At 42.6% G+C, this 11,877-nt stretch overlaps 1 protein-coding gene across 1 annotated transcript; it reads right to left on the bottom strand.

Annotated features, from left to right (window-relative positions):
* Positions 1 to 625: 625 nt before the first annotated feature.
* On the bottom strand, positions 626 to 9,898 carry LOC120798301 (methionine aminopeptidase 2-like). The gene is made up of 11 exons (XM_040142513.1): positions 9,698 to 9,898; positions 6,598 to 6,693; positions 6,439 to 6,501; positions 6,206 to 6,308; positions 5,592 to 5,753; positions 4,787 to 4,968; positions 3,757 to 3,851; positions 3,553 to 3,649; positions 2,634 to 2,737; positions 2,172 to 2,287; positions 626 to 1,703 (listed from the first exon to the last, which is right to left on the bottom strand). The coding sequence occupies exons 1-11, from the start codon at positions 9,852 to 9,854 to the stop codon at positions 1,451 to 1,453; spliced, it is 1,428 nt and encodes a 475-aa protein (XP_039998447.1). The 5' UTR covers positions 9,855 to 9,898; the 3' UTR covers positions 626 to 1,450.
* Positions 9,899 to 11,877: the final 1,979 nt, after the last annotated feature.

Below are 11,877 nucleotides of genomic sequence, written 5' to 3'. Positions count from 1 at the left end.
GGTCAGAGCCAGTCCAGCTGTTCCCAGCCTGCTCCAAGTTAAACCAGTGACGTTCTGCATAAACACTACCTTTACTTTTGGTTCCTTGAGTATATTTTGATGCTAACACATACGTGTAGTAAGATTTTGAACGCAGAACTTTTACTCGTAATAGAGTTATATCTGCACTGCAATATTGCTGCTTTTACTTAAGTCAAGGATCTGAGTACTTCTCCCACCACTACCTGAATCTGAACTGCTCAAGTCACCGCAACTCTGACATGAAAATACCAACTCTGGCAATGTTAAATTAAGCCTGAATCTGATTAACACACAGAAGCTCCTAAAAATAAATTAATATTTAACGGACAGATATGAGGTATTGATCCTTAATCTGGCTATTTCTCCCAAAATTAACATTTCCTTAAAAAAAAAAAAAAAAACCCACAAAACTTCATCAAATTTGTTTTCTATTGATGTTCTGTAATTTGACCCGTCTTTCAGCTCTAGTCTAGATAATAACGTCGATATACTGTTTAGCCAGATTAGAGTTCTTGTCCTGTGACAGGAGACATCAGAGGAGGACGGCCCGCAATGAGCAAAATTATTTTAATCATCTTTTTTTTTTCTTACAAAAACATTTTCAGGGAGTTCAAAATGAAGCATTTTTAATTGGGAACACACAGTGGCAGCAGCCATTTCAAAGATATTTTACAAATACCAAAGAAAGTGACTGCAGAGTGCCCCCCGTAGCGACAGAAGAAGCCAAACATACAGCTGCAGATGCACGGTGTCTGTATGAAGATGGTGTTTGTTACTACGGCGTCCCCGGGCTTTGTGTGTTAGGAATTGTCTGTTTGCAGAGTTTTCTGGCCATGCACAGGCCTGAACACCTATTAAACCCCATCAGTAGCATTTGTGCTTAATTTAACTCAAGCCCTAAAGTACTGGAGGTTCAGAGCGGAGCCAGAGAAACTTTGAAAATGAAAGGCCGGGGAGGGGAGAGGGGGGGGGCGTGTAATCAAGGGGTTTCCCACCCTCACCATCTGTATGAGTACTGGGGTTGCACTAAATTCAGCGTCAACGTTTTGAACTGTTTAACAGTTACCTTTTTTATTCTTTGTAAAATGAGGTCCACAGGACATTGAGGAGAACTACACTGCTTCCTCCAACAAAAAACATGTTGGCTTGTTTACGATTTCTTTAGCTGTGGTAAGATGACAGAAAACTCAGAAAGCCAGTCCGTCTTCCTTTCAAGCTGTGAGTGGTGCATTTTAGGTAGAATACAGTAGCATTTGGCATCATTCACTGCTGCTCTGAGACAACCGCTTCCTGTGTTACAAGCTCTTTTCTGCCATTTCTCTGAAAGAGGAGTTGCTAACAGGGTCTGGAGGTGCTGGGTGGTGGTGGTTGGGGGTGTTGGTGGGGCGGGAGGGTTCTGGGTTGTGGTCTGGTCGCAGGGTTGGGGGTGTCAGTAGTCGTCTCCCCGGCTCACCACCTCCTTGCAGGTGGGCCTGAGCAGGATGGTGTGCTCGAACTGAGCGGTGTAGCAGCCCTTGGTGTCGCAGAGCGGAGGGTAGGGGTCCACGATGCCCAGGTCGCACAGGTTCTTCAGGGCCATCAGGTACTTGCTCTCGCCCAGGCGGTCCAGCCAGCGTCGGCAGAACGCCAACGTGCCGAAGTTCTCGTTGATCACGTTCAGCAGGTGCTTCGCTCTGGGCAGCCTGGAGAGGAAGGAAGCATCCGTGATTTTGGAGCATTTCCCAGACCGCGGGTTAAATGGGAGCCAATCCCGAGGTGACGCCGGGCGAGAGGCGGACGCAACACATTTATTTACAGTGTAAACGTAAAAATTGCACATTTTCCAGGACTTTTTTTTTGGTTTTTCTTATTTAAATTTAGAGGCAATAGCTGGAGTTGTAAATCTGCCTCGTTTATATTATTTCTAAATGGATTAATGCACTTTTATACCTACCGGACATCAAAGAAACACAAAATATAAAAATCAGGTGCTAAGGGATAATGGATAATCAAAAGAAAACATTGATTAATCCTCGGGTGTTGTATCAGACTGTCAACAAGTTAATAGGTCAACAATACATGAACTTGAATGAACAGCTGCGTGTCTTGTGAGACTGGAATTAATTCACGCTCTGTACAAGGATGCATTGTGAAGTCGGATAAACATTTACCTGATGGGGACGTGGCCAACGTCAAAGTTTTTCATATAATGAGAGCACTCCATGTCATCGTGGACCACGCCTTTACCTGTGCTGCCGAATGTCTCGATGGCATAAACCTCTCCCTCCTGCAGGGTAAAAAAGTACACCATCGATCAACAGGGCGACTGCAAATGACCAAGGATTCAGGCTATAAATGGTCTTTCATCTAGTTACTTTTAGCTTTTTACTGTCTGACAGCTACACAGCTCTTGAATACGCAAGATATTTGGCCGTAATATGCCAAACATACACAGTAATTTAAATGATGGCCTGTGACTTTATGGTAAAATTATTCTTGCGTCTCACGTCTTTATGCAATAAGAGACTTTAACCCATCTCACCGCGAAGCTATCGTGCGGATAAATGCACCAAACAAACAGCCGACAGTGTCAGTGAGACGAGCTGAGAGAATGACGCTCTTAAGGAACTCACCTCCATTCTCGTGGCCTCCCCTCCTTTAACGATGGGCACGGTCTTTCCAGCGTGTATTCTGTACTGACCGATTGAATGACCGTTCAGGTTTCGGATTGGCTTCACTGGAAAACAAGAAGCAAGTTTCACAAATTTAAAAAAAGGACAGTTTTTGTTTTTTCTAGATGTACTGCGTGAACTGAAATCAATGACTAAAACAGTTGCAACCTACTGGCCAGAATTATGTGAATTTTATTAAACTTTAAAGTAAGCAAAGTACTTCATGTAAAGTTGATCAACATTACGATACGCTAGTCCTACATTTGGGATCTTTTCAGTACTTGTAGGAAAATGGAAAAAAAAAAATTAAGATCAGATTACAGGTTTTTTTTTTACATCCCTCAAGCACTGGAAAACATTTGAATTAATTAATTAAAGCTGCCTTCGACAGACTTCATAGAAAATGCTATAAAACCTGATGTCAGAATGAAAATTGTCACTTAACGTTGTAAATTTTGATGTAAACTATGAAAGTTGTGGGGAGACGTCAAAGCGTCACCATTCTGCAAATGTAAAATTGTATTTGGTTGCTACATGTTTAACAAATCTGTCTTTGTTTTTTCTTAATAAACTGTACACACTGCGGTCTTAAATCCTAGGAATCCACTAGTTATCCACTGTTATATGGAGTTTGGTGAATAGTTGCTTTGTGGAACGTGCGGGTGAATTTTTTTTTTTGGTTTGTTTGTTTACTTGTAATACACAGCATCTGAGGAAAAGCAGTTTAAAAACATCTTCATAACACCACATTTCAGATGCAGCGCAACAGAAACAAAGGGGTCTGTAAATATCTGGGGTTGGAACATGAAAACCGTATACGAGGCGTAGTTTCCGCCCGTGGTCACGGCGGCGTGTGCAGTGTTTTCACCTGAGACCGTACCTTGATATGTTTTGCCATCAAGCTCCACCTCGTAGGACTCCATCACCTCTTGAATCGCCTCTCCGACATCACACAGGCGCACATCAATGCCGGCGTTCTGCGACAAACAGGAAATCATCAGCTGCAGGCTCGGTACAGATCAAACAAGTGAGGCGTGTTTACGTCTGCGTGGGTTTATATGTATAAACACATATATAGTCCTACTTTGATTCCAGTATTGGTGGCGTCTCTCACAGCCTCCAGCAGCTTGTCATACTTTGGGTTAAATGTGACGGTGAAGGCACAGTCGATGATTCGCCCTGCAGACAGACACCAGAAGAAAAGGGAACATCCATTAGGGTCTTTTAGCTGATGTATTTCCAAGATGAGTTTTGTTTTCTGAGGCTGTCGAATCAACAGCAAGAAAACCCCATTAAGGAGAACGTTTTCTAAAACCGACCAACATTTATTACATCTGAAACATTTCGATTGATATTTAAGCATCTGAGCTCATCACTTTCATTTGGAGTCGAGGGACAGAAACAAGAAGGGAGCCTACGATTTCAGGCCACAGCAGCTGTGGAGGCCTATTACTGTAAATCATGTGCACGTCACTTCAAAGCTATGGAGGAAGTTTCACCCAGAATTAATTTAAAAGATACAATGGCAGAAAAACTATTACTTATGATAATTTACTATTTAGATTGATCACACCATAATTTCATGTTAAAAAGCAGCAGTTTATTTGCCCCCTTCTTTTAACGGTCCTTTTTCCCCTTTCAATTTTAATTCTTGGTAAAATTATCCTCCATACTCAACCAACCATTTTGCAAGTAATTTTGCCGCCCTTCTAATTTCTTGAATGTATCTATCTGTCCCATCTTTCAGGCAGCCACTGATCTATTCATTCCCGCACAGGAAGAAAATTAACCAGAAAAGCCTTGAAACTTGCTTGGGAGGAAAAAAGAAACCTATTACAGCAATAATATAAATTATAAATGAGTTGTTAAGATAAAACTCATAAAAACACTGGATAGTTCTCAAAGAAAATGAGCAGCTGATCATTACTCTGATTAAAAAAAGCAAAAGGGAGAACACTGAGTGTATTGTAGCAGGAACTTGGACATTCATTGCTTCTTGCTTACAGTGGCAGCCACCCTGACTTTCCATTACGGATACAGAGTGGGCCCTGAATGCACCGCTTTACAACATCAGCGCCAGATGTGACCGAAGCAGCGCTCGATGCACGCCGTACCGTTGATGTGCGTGCCGAAGTCGATCTTGCAGACGTCGTCGTACTGCAGGACGGTGGCGTCGCCGGCGTTGGGAGTGTAGTGGGCAGCACAATGGTTCAAGGAGCAGCCGGTGGGGAAGGCCAGGCCGGCGTTCAGCCTATTCTCCTTTATCAGCTTGCGAGAACAGTCCTCCAGCCGCTCGCTGGGGAGAGGGGAGGGAAACGCGAGGTGACCGAAATGAGAAGAATAAACCGGAGATAAAATACTATTCAGCAGAGGAAATCAGCATCCTGGCATCCAGGTCTGAACACGGCGTCCAACACTGGATGTATAAACAACCGCCTTGTCTAGTTCAGGGATTTTTAAACAAAGACTACATCTAGTAACTCCTATCATTATTCTTTATCTTATAATTTGGGTGCCTTCTGGGCATGTAAACAGGAAGTATAATGTTGCCATGGATTCAGTGAGTTATGCCGCAGACTTCAACTTGAGCCTCGCTTTTTTTTTTTTTTTTTTTTTTAAAGGCTATATTTGTTTGCATTGCAAATGAGTTGTGTGTCACAGCCACTGCTGCGGCTCCAACTGCTGACCATGCTGATACGTGGGCCAAAAACAACAATCCAAACTAGAACAACAAAAACTTGGGGTTGTTTTTAGAAACACCCACGTGCACCTGTCCCTTTCACCTTGTGCGATATCCATCAAGTCTCAAGTCTCTCCCTCCCACTCCTCCGCCTCGCAGGTTGCAAACCTCAACTTTCACTTTATACACATTTAAAATCAGGCTGATGAACTGAATCACGGCGATAAAGGCCTCCTCACCAGATTTCGATCATGGTCATGCCGGGCTTGAGGAAGCTGCGGACGTGTTGGCGAACCTGTCTGTGGGCCTCGGCTGCCTGTCTGAAGTCGTTCCACACCTCCTCGTTGGCCTTATCCAGCACCCGCTTCTCGTCGCTGGTCGTACGCCACGCCGCGCTGCGACTGGGAGACAAAACGCAACAACAGTCAGGCGTGTTTATTACGGGCCTCGGGGCGAGAAGGCTGCTCTGTTACAGATGAAAAAGGCCGCCCATTTTGGACAGTCAGCAGTGAAACTAAACATGTTCACGCTGCAGACTGTAACCGGTTTTCCAACATAACAACAAATCTCCTGACTCTTCATCTGGGGATTATCTCCCGACCAGGGTCGATGAGTTTATCCGCGCAGAAGCACAGAGTGAGGTGCTGCAGAGAGCTGCAAGGTTTTCACAAAAGTTCAAGAAAACGCCCAAGAAAACAAACGATGTCTTCTGAAGACACTGGGTTGAGGAGCAACACCAGCAGGAACACCAACCTCCTTTACGTCCAACGGGACTGATGAACTAGGAAACTAACTCAGCTGCCAAAATACTGGAGAGGTGTACGTGTGAGCGGTGCGTTTATGTTCTTCTTACCCATCCTGTGAGGCGGGGTATTCGCACTCCTGTCCGATGGGGAATACCCCGTTTGGGTATAACTCACAGATGGGCACAGACGGGGGATCAGTCTGAGATTTGGCTGAGAGGAAAAGAGAAAAACATCCATCAGTCTGACAAAACTGAGGTCTCTCGTTGAGGGTTTGAATCCGGCACGATGCCAAAGATAACACGGTAATATTTTTCAGATATAATAAATGTCGTCAACTCACGTCCTTTCTTCTTCTTTTTCTTCTTCTTCTTTTTCCCTGCCGCGTTTTCGCCATCATCTCCATCTATGCAAGGGAAGATACTGTTGTTACACCAACTACCAAGTGTAACGCTAACATGCGTTGTGTTACAACTGCGTTACAGGTGGTTGCGACAGTCACCTTCCTCGCCATCCTCCTCCTTCTCCTTGTCTTCTACCGCCTGCTTCTCCAGCTGTTTGGTCACTTCGGCCACCCCATCTGCCTCCGCCTCAGCGCCTGCAGCAGCAACGAGATCATCACCAGCCAGCACACGCACACAGTCCTGAAAGTGATCAAGTAGCTGCGGCCGAAATGTTGGGTATCAGCAGGAAGCGGCAGAAACAAAAAAAAAAAAGGGGACTAAAGTGGTGTAACAAGAGCTAAAACCATTCATTCTTAGACTGGCATCATCGCTTAGAGTAGGTCTCTTAAAAGTATGATCACAGCAGCTAAGAATGAATGAAGAATGTAAGAAAAGAAAACAATACATTCAAAAATCAGAGCTACGCTGATTTGAATTTTTCTCTCCTGATAACGATTAAAATATCTCAACTACGAACATCTGCCAATTCAGAGAACCGATCCCATACCAGTACTCTTTCTCCCAAATTTAAAACCTTCATACTACACTGCAGGGAACTCATTTGGAACAATTTTATTTAAGGTAACAGAGGCCAGGGAGCTAAAAACAGAGTTGGTAAGTACGAAAGCAGGTTTGTTTATATAAGCAGCTATACGGCAACTTATATAAGTGACTTTCAAGAGCAGAGTGCTTCAAAGTAAAAGAGAGAAAAAGCAAATAAAAGACAGCAACAGACATGAAATACAGACAAAGAAATTCACTAAAAATGTAAAAAGTATAAAACTGTTAGAAATTTGATGTGACGTGATAAATATCACTGATAGGGGAAATGGGGAATTTTATAATTACACTGACAACGAAACAAACAAACTGCATTTAATGTGGCTCGGTCACGCCTGGCCGATAACCCCTCCGCCATCAGCTTTAGCCCCGATACCGATCCCACGGGCCGCCTGCGTGTCCTTCAAAGACGTGAAACTCTACAGGACACAGCCAAACCCTCAGCAGCAACGTAAATTATACATGATTTGCTGAGGAGATAAAACTTGGTAACAACAGTGGTAGAATTGGTAGAAAAATTAGTCACTGATTCTCACAATAATTACAAAATCTTTTCCAAGTTTCCTTTGGGCACGTTAAATACCGCTTGCTCGGAGTGGCAGGTACTCTGACCAACCATTATGGATGTACAGGAGTCACGTTTCAGAATCAGCAAAAAAACAAGGCCGAGTCAGCCGCCCTTACGTTCGTGTCCATGTCCTGGAGCGGGTCTCTTAAAATATATATTCACAGCAGCTCAAGTGAGAAAATTCAGAATGAAGAGAAAATGATATGCCGGTTTATTCTTAAAATCTGGGAGGAACACAGCTCGTGCAAAAAGACATTACTTAACCTTAAATCAGTACAATCTTCTAGGAAGTTCTGCATGTGGATGACCCACCAACAAACTTTTATTTTAACTTTAATCTTTCACTGTTATGATGAATCCACAAGGCTTTTCGTTGAACCCCCATAATTAATTAACAGTCCGGCTGGTCAACCTTCATTTTTTCAAAGCCAATGTTCTGTCATGACTAAACATTTTTTTTCCCCCCCTTCAGCCCAAACCCTGCCTCATCTTTCAGTTTTTTTTTTCTCTACTGTATTTCCGATTGACGCTGTTTGTGATATCGTGTGTTGTTATTCAATATCTGACTCTGCAGGTCTGCAATTCTGCAGTTGTGGTTTGAATTTTAATCCTCATTTCTATTCTCAGTCTGCTGTGACATGACAATTTCCCTCCGGGGATCAATGAAGTACATCCACATTTGGTTTGGTTTGAAGTGCATGGGGATAAAATCGACCGGATCGAGTTCCTACTGTTTAACGTGGTTTACTTAGTATTATTATTATTGTTATTATTTTAAAAATCATCTTTCCTTATATAATAACTCTGGCAAATGGGGAATTACTAAACAGGAAAACTTGGCTGCGGCTCTTCGCAGTCGGCGAGGAAAAGCGGTGTCTAAAAGAAGCGGCTTAGCTGACAAGATTATTGCGTTTTCGCTCAAAATACGCAGGGACCTGCTCCGAGCACGGACTGTGTTCAATGTCACTGCTCCTGGACGTGGTTCTGACCAAAGCCCGGCGTGTTTCGCGAGGCCCTCGCAGTCCACACCGCTCAGCCCCGCATGGCTAATGAGGATCACCGTCAGGCTAGACACGGCACCGCCGCTGCGCTTCCGGCAGGACTTTCAAAACACGACTGACAAAAGAGTCAACCCGCCGCATTCCTCCGTGAGCTTACAACACGATCTTTAAAGGCAGCGTCACACTAGGATAGTACGGAAATCCTTATGCAGTTTGCCATTTATCTATTTGTGGGACATTTGTTTTCAAAGAGACAAATTCTGTTACACTTATTTCGGCAATGCCCTTATGCAAAATCATAATGGAAACATCCCATTATATTCTTGACCGACGACGGAGTCTCAGAATTTAGGATATTTATTTTGGGAAAGTTTGGTATTTGATTTGACCAATTTTGATTAAAAAAATAAAAAAAAGCATCGGGATATGTGTGCAATTTGTGACAACAATGGGGAAATGCCGTGTCAGCTAATCTGCATGTGGATGTCAAGACTTTTAAGTCTATTACTCATGATAAACTCCAACATCTCCTCTACAAACAAGGACCAAGGACTAAAACAACTGCACCGTGCTCCAACTTTTGTCCTCATGTAAGAATGATAATGATGATACGTGTAATCCTGCTCCAGGTTATTAGTGATGCCTTATTTATCTACATCGCATTTAGAAAATAGTCTCTAAAGCAGGCAGTCAGTACCAAGTCATTGTGTCCTATCTTCGTGAAAATATTATTCTTTAATTTGTCAATTATAAGTGGTGTTTTTTTCTTTGTGGCAAACTCACAAGAGCAATCCACGTTTTTTTATGCAGTGGAACAGTAACAACTCCCCGGTCACAATGACAAAAGTTCACGATTAATGTGCTGCTCGGTAACACAGTAAAAATCAATGTCCTTTTCCGCAACCGAAAGGCCTGCTCCTTTATTTTTAAAAGAAACATCCCGTGGTTTCCGGTATGGGCGTCGCTAACTGTGGCCGCCTTGACGCAGCTCTGTTAGCCGTAGCATGGAACCGCTCGGAGCAGCCTCACCTGCCGTCGCAGACTTGTTCTTCTTCTTCTTTTTCTTCTTCTTTTTCGCCGTCTCCTCCACCGGGTCGGCGTCTTCCCTGTCCTCCGCCTCCCCGTTCAGCTCCCGGTCCGGGACTGTTTTCTGGTCCGATACCTGCTCCGCAACCACGTCCGCCATGATCGGAGGCGCTGCTGGAAAAGGAAGCGCAAGGGATTGTGGGGCTGCTGTGTGTGATGCGTCCTTCAGGGACAGTCGGAGTTTTTAAGAGTTGTTGTCAAGAAAAAAGTACATCCTTTACCGCGTCAAAAATTACTTACATTTTACGATTCTAAGTATTTGTTTAACCATTATCAGGCATGCAGTTGTACGCATGTTTTATTGTTTATTATTATTGTGTCATAATTTCTTTATTTCCTGTCTTTTCTGTGTCACAGTTTCTAATGATCAAAGTACTTTTTACTGTAACATTGAATAATTGTATGTATAGTGGTGTTCTATTTTTAAGTCTTGCCAGTGGTGGAAAGTAATTAAGTACATCTACTCAAGTACTGTGCTTGTGTACGGTTTGGAGGTACTTGGAGGTACTTACTTATTTCCATTTGATGCTACTTTATTCTTCTACTCCATTTCGGGGGGGGGGGAATATTGTGCTTTTTACCCCACAGCGTTTATCTGACAGCTATAGTTACTAAAGCGATTTTAAAAAAGTCCTTACAAAAAAGCAGAATCTGTCTCAGCAGCTCCACCAAAAGGGAAATTTCCCTTCTAAACTTCTCACATGGTTTAATGATTTTAATGATCGATTGAGGCCCAAAGAAGTAAAACTAATCTGAAAAAGTTTTTCGTAGAGCAAATGTTAGAGAAAAGTCTGAAAAGTGAAAACACATTTTGTGCAGCAGAACTTTGTTTTTTCTCGTCTTTCTTCTCCCAACAATCATCTCACAAATCCTCAGCTTTATCATGTGACCCTTTGGAGGAGGCCGACCCCTATGTTGGGAACCACTGGAACAGTCAAATGCAACTTACGCACTGATGCATTAATATGAACAATCTGACAATGTAATATATGACGACATATCCCTCACGGCTGCCAAGTACTTTTACTTTTGATACTTTAAGTACATTTTGCAGATATTCCGTCTGCACTTTTACTCAAGTTTGATTGTGAATGCAGGATTTTTACTTGTAATGGAGCATTTTCAGCTATTTTGTGGGGGTTCTTTGACTGAAGTAAACGTTCTGTGTGCGCCTTGTAAACACGAGTAGGCAGAAATCAGAGCTCGTGCAGAGCAGCTGAAGGCATCAGAAACATGCTGAATCAGCCGAACAGGAGCTTTGAGCAAAGATCCTGTGCTGCAGTACAAATACATTTACAAACTACCTTTGCAAAAATATATTGCTGAAAAGGGTGTAAATAAGAAAGTCAGAAGCTATTACATTAATAAGGCTAAATACAACCGAATGGATTACAGCCAAATTATCTACAACATTTCAGGGAACGATTTATGGGCTGTTTTATTTTTGTTTAACTTTTCCACATTAATACACGTGTTTATATATAAAGTCCAGTTATCTTATCAAAGATGTTACAAAGCACCAGCGTCAGTAACAGGAGTGACCACCAGATGGCAAAGCCATGAAAGTAAATGAGCTGATAAAACAATAAAGCCGTGTGGGGTTTTATATTTAGGCGCTTGTGTGGCACACGATGCACGCTCAGGAGAGAAAGACAGTTTCAGTCAGTAATGGATGAATTTAACTGAACTAAAATGTCACAGGCAGAGCCTCTGATATATGTTGTTCCTCTTCTTTTTTTTCCCTTCACATTCATCAATCTCATTATTATTCAATCCGAAGACGGGGGCAGTTTTGTGTTAAGTCTTTAGTCCACTACATCAGGTTTGCAATGGTGGAAGATGTACTCAGAGCCTCTACTGAAGTACCAATACAACAATGTCAAAATATTCCATTACCAGTAAAAGTCCTGCATTCAAAATCCTACTTAAGTAAAAGCACTAAAGTATCATCAGCAAAATGTTCTTTAAGCATCTAAAGTAAAAGTAGTGGTTGTGAAGTAAAATGTCCCCTGTCACTGTTATATGTTACACAAATTTGTATTTACTTCTTGGACTTTTTTCTAATTTTCGCTTTTTTGTGTCAAATGGTGGTTAGATTTACCTCTCTGGGCCTAAAGTAGTCA

The sequence above is a fragment of the Xiphias gladius genome, chromosome 2, assembly GCF_016859285.1.
Source record: "Xiphias gladius isolate SHS-SW01 ecotype Sanya breed wild chromosome 2, ASM1685928v1, whole genome shotgun sequence".
Taxonomy (NCBI): domain Eukaryota; kingdom Metazoa; phylum Chordata; class Actinopteri; order Istiophoriformes; family Xiphiidae; genus Xiphias; species Xiphias gladius.
This window is presented reverse-complemented; position numbering and strand designations above follow the sequence as displayed.